The sequence below is a fragment of the Mytilus trossulus genome, chromosome 3 (assembly GCF_036588685.1).
Source record: "Mytilus trossulus isolate FHL-02 chromosome 3, PNRI_Mtr1.1.1.hap1, whole genome shotgun sequence".
NCBI lineage: Eukaryota > Metazoa > Mollusca > Bivalvia > Mytilida > Mytilidae > Mytilus > Mytilus trossulus.
In genome coordinates, this window is record NC_086375.1 from 92,244,776 (window position 1) to 92,262,735 (window position 17,960).

At 31.1% G+C, this 17,960-nt stretch overlaps 1 protein-coding gene across 2 annotated transcripts in view; it reads left to right on the forward strand.

The window, feature by feature from the left end:
* Positions 1 to 586: 586 nt before the first annotated feature.
* LOC134712860 (26S proteasome non-ATPase regulatory subunit 1-like) overlaps positions 587 to 17,960 on the forward strand; it is a 136,450-nt gene continuing 119,076 nt past the window's right edge. For both annotated transcript variants that reach the window (XM_063574827.1, XM_063574828.1), the window contains exons 1-18: positions 587 to 716; positions 2,315 to 2,358; positions 3,082 to 3,155; positions 3,521 to 3,584; positions 3,976 to 4,081; positions 5,616 to 5,758; positions 6,265 to 6,327; positions 6,685 to 6,828; positions 7,834 to 7,902; positions 8,452 to 8,603; positions 9,019 to 9,121; positions 9,688 to 9,825; positions 10,059 to 10,147; positions 10,831 to 10,909; positions 11,239 to 11,338; positions 12,519 to 12,592; positions 13,848 to 13,908; positions 16,175 to 16,225. In XM_063574827.1, coding sequence (XP_063430897.1) covers positions 698 to 716; positions 2,315 to 2,358; positions 3,082 to 3,155; positions 3,521 to 3,584; positions 3,976 to 4,081; positions 5,616 to 5,758; positions 6,265 to 6,327; positions 6,685 to 6,828; positions 7,834 to 7,902; positions 8,452 to 8,603; positions 9,019 to 9,121; positions 9,688 to 9,825; positions 10,059 to 10,147; positions 10,831 to 10,909; positions 11,239 to 11,338; positions 12,519 to 12,592; positions 13,848 to 13,908; positions 16,175 to 16,225 — 1,573 coding nt within the window. In that variant the 5' untranslated portion in view covers positions 587 to 697. The remainder of the gene's footprint in view (positions 717 to 2,314; positions 2,359 to 3,081; positions 3,156 to 3,520; positions 3,585 to 3,975; positions 4,082 to 5,615; positions 5,759 to 6,264; positions 6,328 to 6,684; positions 6,829 to 7,833; positions 7,903 to 8,451; positions 8,604 to 9,018; positions 9,122 to 9,687; positions 9,826 to 10,058; positions 10,148 to 10,830; positions 10,910 to 11,238; positions 11,339 to 12,518; positions 12,593 to 13,847; positions 13,909 to 16,174; positions 16,226 to 17,960) is intronic.

The following is a 17,960-nucleotide window of genomic DNA, read 5'->3' on the forward strand; positions in this document are numbered from 1 at the left end:
AATATTTTAATATTTATAAGTTATATTCTTATAAATTGGTTCATTTAAATTAAAATTCACATTAAATATCTGCATTCCTGCATCAAATTTTGCTAACTTGATAGAAAATCTGGACCTTTAGTTCTGTATTTTACAATCCAAGATGGAGGAAGACACCCATACCACCTTAAACAAGAAAAAAAATCTTACTTTATTGATCTTTATTCTTACGACTGTTTTTACCAAGGATTTGTAACTTTACCATTGTCCAATCCTTGTATTTTTACCAATGCAAGATCATGCAAAACATTGATCATTTATTGATCTGCCAAAAAAAAGTTTACCATTGTCCAATCCTTGTATTTTTACCAATGCAAGATCATGCAAAACATTGATCATTTATTGATCTGCCAAAAAAAAGTGGGTTTCTAACCCCTAGAACCCCTCTCCCTGGATCTGCCACTGCTTTGAAAAAGGTAAAAATAAGCATAGTGTATAAACTACATTCTGACAAAAGTTGCACTGCATGGTTGAGTATTGCATCCGAAATTCGTTTTGCATTTAAAGTGTTAAAATATATTTACCCAACCTTCTTCCGGTTAATTATTATCTCCCTTTAGCTTTGATTTGTTGTTTGCCGGTTTTGTGCGTTGGATCAAATAATATATTGATATTTAAAGTGGCAGGCAACTAACTAGTTGCAGAAAGACAGTTAGAAATGAATATAACTTCAGCTGGTTAGTATTTTGAAATGTTTCATTCATGTTTCAATGGTGAAAATATCTTTAAATTTACTATCACGTGGATGACTAAGGTTTTTTGACAACCCCCCTTCTTTCCCAAATTAAAAAAGAAGCACGGACATTAAAAAAAACCCAATAGATGAATAATGATTTAAATTTAATGATTAATGAAGGATCTTGATGAGAAGTCAACATGAGCCTACCTGCTGAGCCCATGAAGGTCGACTCATTTTGTAAGTGTTTTCTTTTTCCTTTTTCTGTATCTGTACCCAATTTTATTCTGGCTCTCGTTGTGAATATTGTTCCCATATTATCACACCATATTCACCAGTTAATCTCGCCTATATTACACTGATTGCTATTTACAGCACTAATTGAACTTTTGACATCCTACAACACATCACTTTCTATTTTGATGTCGAAATTTATCTGGAACCTTTTGTGATGTCCAGTAATGACAAACAAATAGCGATAAGGTGTATTTTTGTGTGATATTTTTGCAATCATTTGGATGAAATCAAAGATTTACTCTCAGAAAAGTTAGTGTGAAAATGACTTTACTTACCTCATACTTTTTTTATCTACCTTATTTTTTGCTATATGTTGAATCAATGACACTTCCTTACAACAATCACTTAATTAGAACTCTTTTGAAGCATCAGTATCAGTCATCTTCCTTAAAGAAGGCTAATTTTAAGGTAGTGACAGTGAGCGAGTGTCTGTGGTTAAAAATGATGAGTCCCTGGACTCGCCTTCAAAAACCCTTAGCGAGAACCCTGGAATGGGGATTAAAACAATGAAATATATACAGAATTTGTTGCAATTAGTGAATAAATTGGTTAAAACTACCCAGAAATTTTATAATTATTTATATATAGGTAAGTGAACAGTTTACTAAATTTATACTTTGGCTTCATCATTGACATGTAAATTTATATGATATTTATTAAAGTATCTGAACATCTGTATTTGGTCTCATTTGCTAGAGCTCAGACACAGCGGAACAAACCATTAATTGACAAGAGGGAACGGTGACACATAGCCTCAGGGACTACGGGACTTTCTATGCTATACTAGAAAGTCCCTGAGGGACTGTACAGTTTCATTTTCCATCAGTGTGCATTAAATTTGTAATTTTTATTATGTATTATTATTAAAAAAAATACATGTACAATTTAAAAATATAATTTTTCATACTCTTCACTCTTTCTACACGAAATCTTCATATTTTTGATAATTTCCGTTCATATTTCATGTTACATTCCTGATCCGATGGCTTTTATTTATAAAACCGGATGTGGGTAAGCATAGCCTACGAATGTCAATATGACTATTGGTACATTTTGTACTCTCATGCGGGTAAGCCCAGACACTGCCTAAATTTTAAGGGAACTTGCTGTAGGAAATGTGTGACAAATATCAATAAGGTGCATTGTTATCATGACATGTTGATGAATGTTAACATCAAAATGGAACCTTCCTCTATTTATGCCTCCCTAGTGGACACATAATTGCATGAATGTTATTGATGTTATATTTTCTGCTGGAAGAACTAAGTTTGCCATGAATAAATCTCTACTTTTCTATTTTAGCTGGTGTTATATCTCTACTGGATGAACCAGAACCTCAACTGAAGGTGAATATTCAATTTCACTTAGTTTTATGACTGACAAATTTATTTCTACTATTTAAAGAACCTTTTATATTTATCTTAATAAATGTGAGAAATTCACCTTTTCTTTTCTATGTTCATTATAAATTAAAATAAAAAATTGACCTACATGTATTTAATGTTGATGATGGGATTGCTGTAACTATATTACATGTACATATGGTCCTGATGGTTGTATACAGGCTCATACAGTGAGAAGTAATTTCTCTTTCTGAAGCTGATAGGGAGAAGTGGTGTCAGAGACTAACAAGAAATTGCCTGTCTGGTTCTGCAGTGTCGGTGCTATTATTTTTGGTTTTTACGATGATATTATGTACGATTTGTATCAAATTTATTTCATGGCTGAGAATTTCTTTACAGGAAAAGTTCAGGTCTTAAATTGTTAATTAACATTTTATAACTATGTTTTGGTACTTGTCAGAAATAATTAATTAGATATTAAACACTGTTCAGCCCTGAAGATTGTGAAAATGCTGCCAGTTCAGTCTCCTGCAAAAATCATCTCTTAGACTCTATGTACAAATGTACATACAGGCCAATTGAATCTTATTTTTTTCTTAAAAGTGAGCTTCAGGCAGAAGTATTGCCTTTTTCTATGATTTTTTTTTACTTAAAAAATGAAAATAAAGTAACCATTTATTTCTTAAATCTACATGTATTTTAATTGGTTGGAATTTGTTATTATAGGTTTTTGCCTTGGAGAAATTGAACAGAATTGTAAATGTGTTTTGGGCAGAGATTTCAGAGGCCATAGGCAAAATGTAAGTTTGAATAAACTGTTTGTATACACATCAAATTACTTACAAGCTGATTAAAACTTAAGCTCTTCAATGGTTCAGAATGTTTTATATACCAACGTCTTGGTCTTGTCTTTTCATCTCCAGTACTACAGGATTATCAGTAGTGTATTCTCTATAAATTTCACATGATAGCTTAGTATTTAAGAAATTAAGGATATTTGTTATATGTCACATGGTTTAATTTTATATGATCCCCTCAGAAAGGTGAGCTTTCTTAGGATGCATATATTATAAAGAATGAGTAGATTTCTCCAATTTGACAATACCTGAAAAAAAAAATCAATTTACAAGTATGATTAGTAAAAATAATGTATTTGATTTTTCAGAGAAATACTATATGAAGATGTTGCATTTAAGAACAGTGAACTTGCTGCATTGGTGGCATCAAAGGTTTGTTATTTAAACTTATTGCCCTTGTGGCATAAAAAAAGCTTTGTTATTTCACCAGCTTTCTTTGAGGCATCAAATAGTTGTAATTTATATTTGGTGCCTTAGTGGAAAGTTTCTTAGTCGAATCAGATTCTTGTGAAGCGCCAAATAAAAGTTATTAAAACTTGGTGGCATGACAGGTTTGTCATTTTACCAGATTCTGTGCATAGTTTATCCCCAGCACATCGCAGGGATATATAGAAAGCTGTCTGACTGTTCAAAACACATTAATTCTTGGAGACAGTTTATGAATAAAGCTTTCATAGTCCCTGGACCATGTCATATCATCAATTTGGTTTTATTAACAGGAATGGGATTTTGATATAAATTTAAATGCCTTTGTCTGTTGTAGGTTTATTACCATCTAGGAGCCTTTGACGATTCTCTGACCTATGCTTTAGGAGCAGGAAATCTGTTCAATGTTAATGATACAACAGAGTATGTGGAAACTATAATTGGTAAGTGTTATGGATGTAATTTAGAGGACCATTTGTATATATACAGTTGACTCTCGTTATCTCGAAGTCAGCCGGACCAGAGAAATATTTCGAGATACACGTAGTTCGACTCAAACGAAAACCGGAAGTTTGTCAGAACAAGGGACACAACTCTTGCTTAGCTTGGTAAAGCTAAAAAAATTCCGGGTGAATATGGGAAGGGGATCGATATTCTGGTATCAGATCGAGGTAGTTGTATGTCATGGTCTTTCATTTTTATAATAACATTATTTTTACTTATTCAATTGTTTCAGTTACATTTTTTTCTTTTGGATATTATCCGAGAGAGTAATTTCCAATCGATAGTTTCATTATTCAGAGCGTTTATAGTTGACAAAATGGTTTATTCTCGGATACAAGAGATTTCAGAAAATTTAGATTTCTCTTCATTTTGTTTTATCTCACTCTTTCTTTTCAAAAGAAAACACAAAAAGATTAAAAACGCCGATTGAGTAGTTTTTAGGTGATCATCAATGGAAGTCATAATCCTTACTTTATACACACCCAGGCTCATTAGTTTAAATCACAATTAATTGTTTTGAAAACACTTTAAATACTTTTTCAACAATGTATCACTGATTATTTATAAAAATTCTATATTAGAAAACACTCGTGGAAATAGCATGTCATAAATCAATACAGTGGTCAGTGACTGGTACTTTAATTACACGTGTATTGTCAGATTAACTCTTCAATCCATTTAAATGCCGGAGGTCATGTTTTGACATATGTGCATTAGTTCGAGATAAATAATGAATTTTGAATGCTTTTGTTAACCTTGGGATCGTTAATTTAGTTCGACTCAACCGAAATTTCGACTCATCCAATTTCGACTCATCAGGAGTCGAATTACATACGTTTATATGGAACAAAGTTCGGGACCACGTGAAAACTTCGACTCATCCGAAATTTCGAGTCAACTGAGTTCGAGACAACGAGAGTTAACTGTATTGTTGTAATCAGTGTTTAACTTTAAGGAAGCAGAATAAATCAAAGTGCGCCCACTCATTACCAGTCATACGACCAGGTCTCAAGTCATGCCAAGGCCTTTGTGTGTGAAGGGTACATGTAGGTTATGGAATGAAAAAAAAGATCAACTGTGTTATAATTAAACGCTGGGAAATTCTGAGGTTTTCTAAATAAATTTGGTGTAATAAAACAGTGAAATGAAAAAAAAAATATCACTGAGATGGTTTGCAGTATGACAATATGTATAACTCTTTAGAAAGGAGAACAAAAACTCAAAGAGAGGCTCGTCAAAGATTTTTTGTTTTTAATTTCCTACAGGAAAAGGGTAATCTTTGTTTAATTTTATGACTCCTTAAAGTTCAAAGTTATTTTTTATATCACAACAACAATAATAATAATATGTTTGTTTATTTGTTACAGCTAAGTGTATTGACCATTACACTAAGTTACGAGTGTTTGTTTATTTGTTTCAGCTAAGTGTATTGACCATTACACAAAGTTACGAGTGTTTGTTTATTTGTTTCAGCTAAGTGTATTGACCATTACACCAAGTTACGAGTGGCCAACATAGATGTTGGAGAAGGTGAACAAGTAATGATTGACGAGAGACTGGAGGCCATTGTTAACAGAATGTTCCAAAGATGTCTAGCTGATAAACAGTTCAAACAGGTATTATACAGGTCTAGCAATTACATTTATTAATAGAAAGTCACAAGAACTTGATAAAGGTTACTGTGAGGACAATATATGTCATTTCATGTTGAAAAATGATGAAGCTTTTACCAAACTACCAACAAAATGGTTAAGTTCTACACTGATATCTTTTTCATACAAAATGTAAAGACACAGTGACAGAAATGGCTGGTGTTTTGTGTCAGGACAAATTGAAGTTGTTCAAAGACCAGTTATTACTGAGCCAAAATAAAACAGTTGAGTGAAAACCCTATAGTCCTGCTAAAATTCGTGTTTTTGCCATGTTTCTTAAAACTTTTAATCATTATATTATATAGATAATAACTGAACAATCTTGTTGAACTCTCGTGTGGGCATTATTGGTAGACATCTCTAAGATAACTAAGCAATTCAAACTTGCTGTTGGTGAGGGTTTTCTATTTTATATTTTTGATATATATCTTTCATTTCTACTAATGAAGTTTACTATATTGTATTTGTAGGCTGTGGGTATAGCATTGGAGACCAGGAGAATTGATATATTTGAAAAGGCAATACTACAAGCAGTAAGTCATTATATCATACAACAGCATGTGGCATATTCTTCAAAACACATAAAGTTTAACATCGTTTTCAATGAATTATTTAAACCAGTCAGAAAAAAAATCAAATTTTTCTTGTTTTATTTTGAGTTTGCAATGAAATATCATTATAATTTTGTAAAGTTTTGTTAGGAAATTTGTACGCAGGAAGGCCCAACAACAGTTTGATAGATTTAAAGCCATTTCTCTCTTTTTTAAACCCAATATATATTCCGTCATGTTATTTGTGTATTTACAAAATACCAAATTCTTGTGAAATAAAAAAAATATGACTGATTACTTCCGAAGGTGACTAAAACCTTCTATTTTCTTTGTTTGTAGGATGATGTTAATAGCATGTTGTCTTACAGTCTGAAAGTTTGTATGTCTTTGATTGGGAACAGACAGTTTAAGAAGACAGTATTACAAGTCCTTTCCAAATTATACATGGGACTACAAACTCCAGATTACATAAATGTTTGTCAGGTAAGGACCAGAAAGTCTGAAAGATTCCTAAATAAAAATAAGTTATATCAATATTTAAAACATATATCTCAAGTTTTTTTTTTCTTCGAGAACTGATGTGGAAAGAACTGCATAAACCCTATTAAGGCAGTCTTTCCATTTTTACAAAAAGAAACCTTTAAAGAGAAATTACTTCGGGTGCGGGAATTTCTCGCTACATTGAAGACCTGTTGGTGACCTTCTGCTGTTGTTTTTTTATTTGGTCGGGTTGTTGTCTCTTTAACACATTCCCCATTTCCATTCTCAATTTTATTAATATATAGAGGTCAACATATAGTCTGCAGTGAAAGACAATCTCAAGGGATGACTGTAGTATAGCAATGTGACCATCCCTACACTTCAACAATCAAGCTGTAAAACTTTTGTTAAAGGGGAATGTGTTTGACTGGGAAGAATGTATTACTACTCTGTATCCACATCTGATTGGGAGGGGGTATTTATTTAGGCAGACTGTAATGTTCTATGTGGATTACAAAACCCTTGCAACAGACCTTTTTAGTCAGAATTTCTTACCTTTAATCCTGTTGATCTACAGTTTAGCACTTACCTACTAGTATTGTATTAATTGTTAATTTGTAGTTTCATAAATGTGCCTGAAAGATTTGCACCTGGGTCTCAAGCAAACATTAATCTTCAAAAAACAAGTCTCTTACTCTTAACTTTCTGAACTGCTATCAAAGAGCAAAACTACAGACCATGAAAAATCACATACTGTCTTTCTATTGGATGCCACATTAAAACTGAAAAAGTAATTTGCTGAAAGTAATAAAAACACCAAATGAGAAATGTAATATGCTTGACCTGGTTAAATGGTTATTCATATCTAACAGATACATAAAACATAATATTGTACACACCTTTAAAAGTTAGAGGAGTACATATTAAATATATCACAAAATTCTGAAGCCAAGTTGTAAATTTGCAGAATTGTTAGAATATGAACACTTTTATGTTATTTTTTTACAGTGCTTTATATTTCTGGATGACCCCCAGTCTGTAGCAGATATCCTCGAAAGATTGATCAAAGGAACAGAGGTAAATAGTATTACCAGATTCAGATGTCAAGAATAATATCCAAGATGTGCTAACAAATCTTAACATGACCTATGTTGAATTATATATCAACAACAGCCTCGATAGTTCACATTTTTAAAGATAAAGCAGAAGAGTTGTCTTATCATAACATCATCTTTTTAGTTACCAGGTGTATGATTTATAGTACAATCTAATCTTTTGACTTAAAACACATTTAGTTTGATTTTAATAATCTATCTTCCTTATTATTTATTAGGTACTAAGTAATTTTCTATGATACCATTATTTATTAGATAAGAGAAAAAAACATTTAGGAAAACTGATGATGTAGAACAGTAAGAAAAACATTGTTATCTAATGGTGAGCAATTGTTTTCATTTTAAACATTTGTGAAAAATTTTGGCTTTAATCAATTGGTCTTAATAAGGCGGGAAAAAACCCAAACAGAAACTATAAAAAAAAAGTTAAACTTTTGTCCTTTTGTTTATCAATAAGTTGATTGCACTTGTTTTTGCTGACTATCATTTCATTTAACCTGATCAATTCTAGGAGAATCTGTTAATGGCCTACCAGATAGCCTTTGACCTTTATGACAGTGCGACCCAACAGTTTCTACAGAGAGTAACCAATTCTCTCCGATCTACAGTACCTTTACCTGAACCAGAAAAATCAGTCAAAACAGAGGAAGACAAAAAAGACAGGTGACAATATATACAGTAGTAGTAGTAGCCTCATGTAGAATGTGGATTTGCCATATTTATCCTTAAGAATACCTTTTTTTTGCCAGATTTTTAACAGGATTTTACTTATACCTTTTGTTTTTGAGAGTTATACTCAGAAATGTCAGCTGCACAAAAAAACAACAACATTAAGCTGTCAAAATTTATAACAGAAAAAGACATTAAATCAGGACTTTTAAAACCTATGCCAAACTGATGGATCTTTGGATCATATTTGGTAACTTTCAAGATAGCACTACTTGTTTTGTATACTATATTTTCTGAAGAATATTTCATTTAGATAACAATTAATCAAACAGAACAGGAGCTGTAAAACAATGTAAACTTCATATCTCTCATACAAAACTTATTTGTATTATTACTCATGTTTTAACAGTGAAATGGAAATTGATGACAGTAAGACCCAAGCCACAGTTGCCACTGACGCTACTAAAGCCACAGACACAACTACAGTAAAATCAGAACCACAACATCCTTTGGTAAATATAAACGATTGTAAATGCGACACATACCTCAAAGTGGTTGCTTCCCTTTGCATCAGTTGTATTTGCCAATACTTTAAATACTTGTCATTATATGAAATTAGTAAAAAGGTATAACATAATTAGGAAAACTCAAAACTGGTAGATATTTTATTTATTTACTGTAAAACAAGCCCTATTTCATTGTTAGTAAAACTGATTGTATCCTGATGATCATATTTAATTTATCTAAAATTTACAGTATATCATAGAAATAGCAATAATTTAACAATGGTAGTACACACTACATAAATCTGTCAGTTGAAATGATGATTTATTTGCTATTTTATCACACAGAAACTGTCAAGATATGTTTATACAGTAATATAGTATGATGTACTTGAATCATGTGCTCTCCAAATATCAAATTGAATTAGTTCAGGGTCCCATCTATAGCACTATAAATCAAATGAAAGTGAGTTTTTAAAAATCCAAGTAAGTTGGAACCTTTCAAGTTCTTAAACATTCATTTAATTGTTTTCCCAAAGCAATTAAAACACTTACAAATTTGATGCTTATTGTAGAGTGAAGAAGATAAAAAGATACAAGAAAGAATGAAGAAATTACAGACGATTCTGGGAGGTGATCTGACAATAGGACACAATCTACAGTTCTTAATACGAAATAATAAAACAGATATGTTAATACTGAAAAATACCAAGGTATGTCCATCAAGTCATATAGAATAATATAACAAATATGTTAAAGTTATATAAAAGTTCAAATTCATAAAAAAAAAAGTGGGATTCATAACAGAAAATTTTTGTATTTTCAAATCTTCATAAATATACTGCTATTGAATTATTGTCTTCCCATACTCTAAATTAATTTTGTTAAAAAACAACTTAGAGGAATGAATTATTTTAATACCAAATGTTTGTTTGTATTTGATTAGGATGCTGTAAGGAACTCTGTCTGTCATTCTGCAACAGTGATGGCTAACTCGTTCATGCACTGTGGAACAACATGTGATCAATTCTTAAGGTAACCCCAGTTATACTGTATAAAGAAAATATATATGCATGACTTATATTTGTTTTATCAACTACATGAATCCAAAAAATACCTACTTTTTACTCAAATGTTTGGTATCTGAAGTGGCCTTAGTGCCTAGTTGGTCTATGTAGTTGATTTATAGTGATCACAAGTCTGTCAACATAAACTAGGATTGTCAGTGTTCCTGTTTGTGGTTCTCTTGGCACTCAGTTCCTTCACTTATCAAAACTAGCCATCATGTCAAAGCCAAGCTTGCTGAAAATGGTGTTAAATACCAACAATTTATCATTCAATCAACTTTGAAACAGGAAAATCCATTAAATCTATTGTACTTAAAGACTCGCAGTAGAAACAAAAGATTCATGAAATCTATTATACTCAGAAACTCACAGTTAAGACAAGAAGATTCATAAAATCTATTGTTATTCCAGAAGATCCATAAAATCTTGTGAACTCCAATTTAAGTGAAGAAGCTCCATTGAATATATATAGTACTAACAAGTTCAAAGTTTAATTCTGGTTTCTTTCTTACGCCAGGAAAATTTATACCCATGAAAAAAAAATGAATCCACAATCACAGACTCACAATTAAACTTTCATAATTGTTATAACTTTTTGTAAAATAGAATTCATGTTTATTTTTCATATGAAAATTGAACGTTTCTTTGCAGAGATAATTTAGAATGGTTAGCTAGAGCTACAAACTGGGCAAAATTTACAGCCACTGCTAGTTTAGGTGTTATTCATAAAGTGAGTAGACTTTTTACAGATAGTCAAAGTTCACAAATGTTTTACTATTATTTGTTTCCATTCTTTACTATAACTACAATAATATACAGTTATGGCCTATAGAATCTCTGAAAATCCAAAATATCAATCCCACAAGAGACCAAATTATTAACAGATTTAGATCATTGTATGGCCTTCAACAGATGTATTGAAATGTCTTTATGTGGACATTGACTTTGAAAATCTTACTTTACTTAGCATGTTGGTCAAATTGAGATTTAATTTATTTTCAAACTTGGTCCAGTTAAAAGTTTGCCTGCTGGAATTAATGATTAATTTTTCTATCATAGGGACATGAAAAAGAAGCATTGAATTTAATGTCAACCTATTTACCAAAAGATTCTGGACCAGGATCAGCATATTCAGAAGGTGGTGGATTGTATGCATTAGGTATGTATAAATTTAATGTTGTTTTGCAATTCATCTCAATGCTAAACTGATATAAGTGGGTTGTAATTGGCTAAACTGATTCAAGTGTGTTGTAATTGCCAATTTTCATAAAGTTTTTGGTCAAGGTAGTTTTTGATGAAGTTGAAGTTCAATCAACTTGAAATTTAATTAGTACACACTAGAACACACCCGTGATATCAGGGGTCCATGACTGAATTAAAGTATTTAACTATGCGCAAGCCTTATTTTAGTATTAGTATTGTCATCTGATAAAGTCATGCCGATTATAAGATACACAGTTTTTCTCTGCTTTCAAATCTTTCTGTTTGAACCCGTCGAACTGGAACTTATCAATTATTGGTAATATTAATTATTTGGAAAACAAACGGTCCTGGAATGAAGTATTTTTTAATCAACAGCATTGTCCTATATTAGTTATAAATAAAGTTGCATTCTTTGATTCGCTGTTTTACGTCATGCCCACTAACAAACTGAAAACTGTACCCATACGCCTTATTTTTAGTCCAGATTTTTAGTATTCGTAATTTTATCTTAGAAAGTCTTACTGATTAAAATACTACAATAGGTAACAATTTGACTATTTAGTAGTGTCAACCCTGTGATTTAGCATATTAATCCTGAATACACCGTTTGGTGGTGCGCCCGACAGATGCGGAACGTATAGATAAGGTAATAGGTAACAGGTTAATATACTATTTGTATCGGTATCGGACTCGACCCGGAACTTCTTAATTATTGGCAATATTAATAACGTGGAAAACAAAAGGGCCTGGAGTGGTGTATTTTTTAATCTACACCTTTGTACTATATTAGTTATATATAAAGTTGAATTCTGTGATTTGTCGTTTTTACGTGATGACGGCTGACAAATTGGACCTCGTAATTTTAGTATTATAGATGTTCCCTATGATATGATCTTTCTAATATAAATGCCAAATTAGAGTTTATTTATCCCAATTTCACGGTCCACTAAACATAGAAAATGATAGAAGAGTATGGCATCTGTGTACTATGGACACATTCTTCTTGTTTTTTGTCAAATGAATTTCTCACTTATTTATAGCTGATGTAAGGGATCTTTGCAAGGTCAGACAGGTTTCAATTACCCCTGACTCCATTAAAGTGTTGACAGTCTCTTATGAATTTACATATTTTGTAGGTCTGATACATGCCAACCATGGTGGAGAAATAACAGAATATTTATTGAATCAGTTAAAAGATGCTTCAACTGATGTAAGTAGTTATATAACCAATTACCATAAATAATAAAAACATATGGACATATTTATATTGGATATTGTGCATGAAATAACATTTACAAAATAGAAATTGAAAGTTTTTGTATTTTTTTCTGTGGCAGTTTATGTATAAACCTTTCTCTAGTTTTCTATAACCTTCATGACCTTGGATCAATTAAGTAGGAAAATAAATTGCTGTCAGAATGACATATTTTAGAAACTGTAAAATTTATTGGGATATAAAAGTAAAAATATCAATTTATCATAAGATAGAGAATCAATTCAAAGTTTGAAGAACATATCCACTTCAAACTAGGACATTGAGAACATAGAGTGCTGAGAGGTTAAAGAAAAGAGAATATCTGCTATAAATCCTTGATTATGAAATCTTTATGACAGCATAATTAAATATAGGGATTGTCTCTCATATCACTGTTTATTTATTCTGTCCAGGTCTTGATAGCAGAATCGTTAAGCAATGTCATTGCTCAAAGCAATATTTTATTTATTTATGTTTTCTTTAGTACACAATCATTCAGAGTCTGTTATCATTCTCTAGAGGCTCTCATTGTAGATTTTCTGTGTATTAATAATAATCATTATTTAAAAATCAGTTTACAGGTTATGCATGGTTTAATAGGAAAACCGCATTTTTCTTTTATAAGGTTTTCCAATCAAAATCGAATAATATAGGTTTTACAGTGGGTGGATAGGAGTGCATCTCCAGCTGTTTCTCTGCAAAAACTTTTTAAAATTTATGATGTTTTGGTTTTTTTTTATGACACATGATGGTCAAATTTATGATTTTTTTCTGGGTTTTCTCAGGAAAGAAACAGTTAATAAATAAGTTAATAACGGTGGGCGGGCAGCTGCCAGCAGTTTCCTTGCAATAAATTATTTAAGAATGTCATTTCTGTGCAATTCCTAATGATCCACTGACCAAGGCTTTAAAAATTGTTATATTTATTACTGATGAAAAATGTGTCAAGTTGCTCATTTTAAAAAAATAAAATACTGGTAGTTGTTAATATATACATCTTTCAATAAATATTCTGACCCAAATAATGATGGGAATTCCATGCTACATCAATATCAACTAATGTGCATCCAAAAAAGTATTACACTATATATCCAATGTTAACACTACACCTGGTAGGTAAGATTGTGTCATATAAAATATCCACAGAATGTTTTTAATCCTTTCTATTGACATAAAAGATGTTAAACTTCACTTTAAAATATAATTATAGATGGTCAGACATGGTGGTTGTCTTGGTTTAGGATTGGCTGCCATGGGAACAGCTAGACAAGGTAAGTAACTGTCTTTACATTTCAGTAAAGTAAATATTTCCTTTGGCATGTCCCTATTAAAAAACAATAAAAAAAAGAATAAAACCCTCTTTTTGTACGACCGCAAAATTTGAAAAAAATTTCGTCGTATATTGCTATCACGTTGGCATCTTAGTCGTCGTCCGAATACTTTTAGTTTTCGCACTCTAACTTTAGTAAAAGTGAATAGAAATCTATGAAATTTTAACACAAGGTTAATGACCACAAAAGGAAGGTTGGTATTGATTTGGGGAGTTTTGGTCCCAACATTTTAGGAATTAGGGGCCAAAAAGGGCCCAAATAAGCATTTTCTTGGTTTTCGCACTATAACTTTAGTTTAAGTTTAAAGAAATCTATGAAATTTTGACACAAGGTTTATGACCACAAAAGAAAGGTTGGGATTGATTTTGGGAGTTTTGGTTTCAACAGTTTAGGAATTAGGGGCCAAAAAAGGGCCCAAATAAGCATTATTCTTGGTTTTCGCACAATAACTTTAGTTTAAGTATATAGAAATCAATAAAATTTTGACACAATGTTTATGACCACAAAAGGAAGGTTGGTATTGATTTTGGGAGTTAAGGTCCCAACAGTTTAGGAATTAGGGGCCAAAAAGGGACCCAAATAAGCATTTTTCTTGGTTTTCGTACCATAACTTTAGTATAAGTAAATAGAAATCTATGAAATTTAAACACAAGGTTTATGACCATAAAAGGAAGGTTGATATTGATTTTGGGAGTTTTGGTCCAGACAGTTTAGGAATAAGGGGCCCAAAGGGTCCAAAATTAAACTTTGTTTGATTTCATCAAAATTGAATAATTGGGGTTCTTTGATATGCCGAATCTAACTGTGTATGTAGATTCTTAACTTTTGGTCCCGTTTTCAAATTGGTCTACATTAAGGTCCAAAGGGTCCAAAATTAAACTTAGTTTGATTTTAACAAAAATTTAAATCTTGGGGTTCTTTGCTATGCTGAATCCAAACATGTACTTAGATTTTTGATTATGGGCCCAGCTTTCAAGTTGGTCCAAATCAGGATCTAAAATTATTATATTAAGTATTGTGCAATAGCAAGTCTTTTCAATTGCACAGTATTGCACAATGGCAAGAAATATCTAATTGCACAATATTGTGAAATAGCAATTTTTTTTTAATTACAGTTATCTTTCTTTGTCCGGAATAGTAAGCAAGAAATATCTAATTGCACAATATTGTGCAATAGCAAGATTTTTTTTGATTGGAGTTATCTTTCTTTGTCCAGAATCAACTTAAATCTTTGTTATATACAATATACAATGTATATTCACTTTTTACTACCAACTGATAAATTAAAATAATCTTTACCATTCAGTGATAACAAGCAGTTTTTTTACATCTTTTATATTTTATGATGTATTTAAATGAGTAGTTATTGTTGCCAACTCCATTAGAAAATTTAATTGAGATTAGTTTTGGAATAAGGGAAAGGGGGATGTGATTAAAAAAATTGGGTTCAATTTTTCTCATTTGAAATTTCATAAAAAATAAGAAAATTTCTTCAAACATTTTTTTGAGAGGATTAATATTCAACAGCATAGTGAATTGCTCTAAGCTAGAGAAAACAAAAATTTTAAGTTCATTAGAACACATTCATTCTGTGTCAGAAACCTATGCTGTGTCAACTATTTAATCACAATCCAAATTTAGAGCTGAATCCAGCTTGAATGTTGTGTCCATACTTGCCCCAACCATTCAGGGTTCAACCTCTGCGGTCGTATAAAGCTACGCCCTGCGGAGCATCTGGTTTTCTTTAGAAAAGTATTGTGATAAAATTTTCATTCAATTTAATATCTATTTCATTTAAACTGATTTTTTTTGAAAAGTTAGTATAATTGATCAGCAAATAAAAGAGCTTCAAAAATGTTCATAGTAGACCAAAATTTTCAATAGACCTCTTACAGCAGTAATTGCTCTAGCGTTCACCGATATTTTGCTGTAAAAGATAAAACTGTAAAAGCAGACATTTTCAGCCAAATAAGATCTTCATATAAATCCACTTGACTTAAATAAACCATTGAAGTTATTGCCCTTGAAAAATAGTCTTTGAAACTGTAATAAATAGAGGGAACTAACAGCAAAATAAGATTTACAAATAAGTCAAATTGGTAGAAATGGTAAATTGGTCCCTTAGAGGAGCTATTACCATTTAGAAAGGAGAGAGAGTTGTGTATAATTCATATTCTGGTTGAAAAACTTATTTTTTTGTTTGTAGATATATATGAACAGTTAAAGTTTAATCTGTACCAAGATGACGCTGTTACAGGTAATATATTATGTAGTATATATGTTGTTTGTATCAATGTACAATTCTGTAAATTCTGAATTATTGCGATTTTGTCATTTAAACTTTTAAACATTTTAAATTATAATTTTTTTTTTTTATTTTTGAGGAAAATCTTGTTAAATTATTATGAAATATTTCAAATTACGAGTTTAAATTATTGTGTTCACAACTCGCATTTTTCGCATTAATTACAACCCTTGCAACAATTTCTGAATTTACAGTATATGGCCTTGAAAATGTTAATAAAATACAAAAACAACTTTGGAAGTGCTGTTGTAACTTTATGTCTTACTGGAGTTCGTTGAAATATATGTCTTATGTTCACATCATGCAATATCTAAGACAAGGTTGAAAATCAGTATCCATCAAGTGTTTATTGTATATATGCCCATTGGGAAAGCAACAAATAGAAGTTTTTAACAACCTTGACTGGCTATACAGCCCTTGCACGGTCGGTTTGGGAAAGCAATTATAGAAAATCAACAATATAAATCATTATTCTCCTACTTGTCTCATCAGAGTTTAGTAAAGTTATACACCCACTGTAGACGTGGGGGAAAACTGATGTCACCTTGTCTGTCTGTCCATTTGTCAAACATAACCACAAGAGAATAGAGACATCCATTCTATCATTCATTGTAAATGTTATTATTCTTCTATTATATAATTGGTAGATTTTTTTCTGGTCAAAAAGTTAAGTAATTCTGCTTTGCCATTTGATTACTCTCAGAAATAGATAGATTAATCAAAGTCTTCATTGGTGCATTAAGAAATACAAATTATGATAATGTTTTAATAATTGTTAAACTGTTAAAGATTTTAATGTCAGAAATTGACATGAAATTTGATTTATGGGCAAAATAACTTTAGAAAAAAACTTAACATCATTGCTTTTAGTCTTAGCTTTGCTTTTCTTTACAAATCAGTTACTGAGTGCAAGATAATGAAATGGCATGACAATTATTTAAACAGCCAATAAATGTCTGTAAAATAAGCTGTCTAAAGGTATAAATAACTTCCTAATTTTAAGGAAAATAAGAATATTAGTTTCTGAAATTACTAGAATTGATTTAAAGTAAAGCATGGGATGGACTAATAATTTCTAAATTTTTTTTGGAAAAATCATTGGTAATAATTCCAATGAAGAAAACTAAAGTACATGTAGTTAAAGGGGAAATCAATTCATACATTTAAAATCTGTCATACTTTGTATGGGCTTGTACATGCATTTTCATTACATCAATTGTGAATTGATGCCATGAAACTTGTGCTGTGGTCCAATCAAAATGAATGTTACAAACAGTGTTCCATACATTTTTATTCACAATATGAACACAAGCATGAAAATATATATGATATTGGTCTAGATGATTAAAAAAAATATTTGATGTCATCACATTGAGGGATTTACATAAAAGATACAAATCCAAACTAAATTTGATTAATATATGTGTTACTCAAATGATTTTCATCATGTGTCCTTAAAGAGGAAAAGTTTGGACCCATATGAATAACTAAGAAAGGGAAAGTCTAACTCTAGAGATCACATGGGAGCTTATGTCAGGTTTGATCAGTCAAACTTGTTTGGTTCTAAGCTACCTAACTGGGTTTACAGATCAGATAGATTATTCACTGTCTAGTCTCAGAACTATTTTATCAAGATAAGTGTGATAAAATGCAAAACTAATTTACCCTCAGCAGATTAACCCTTGGA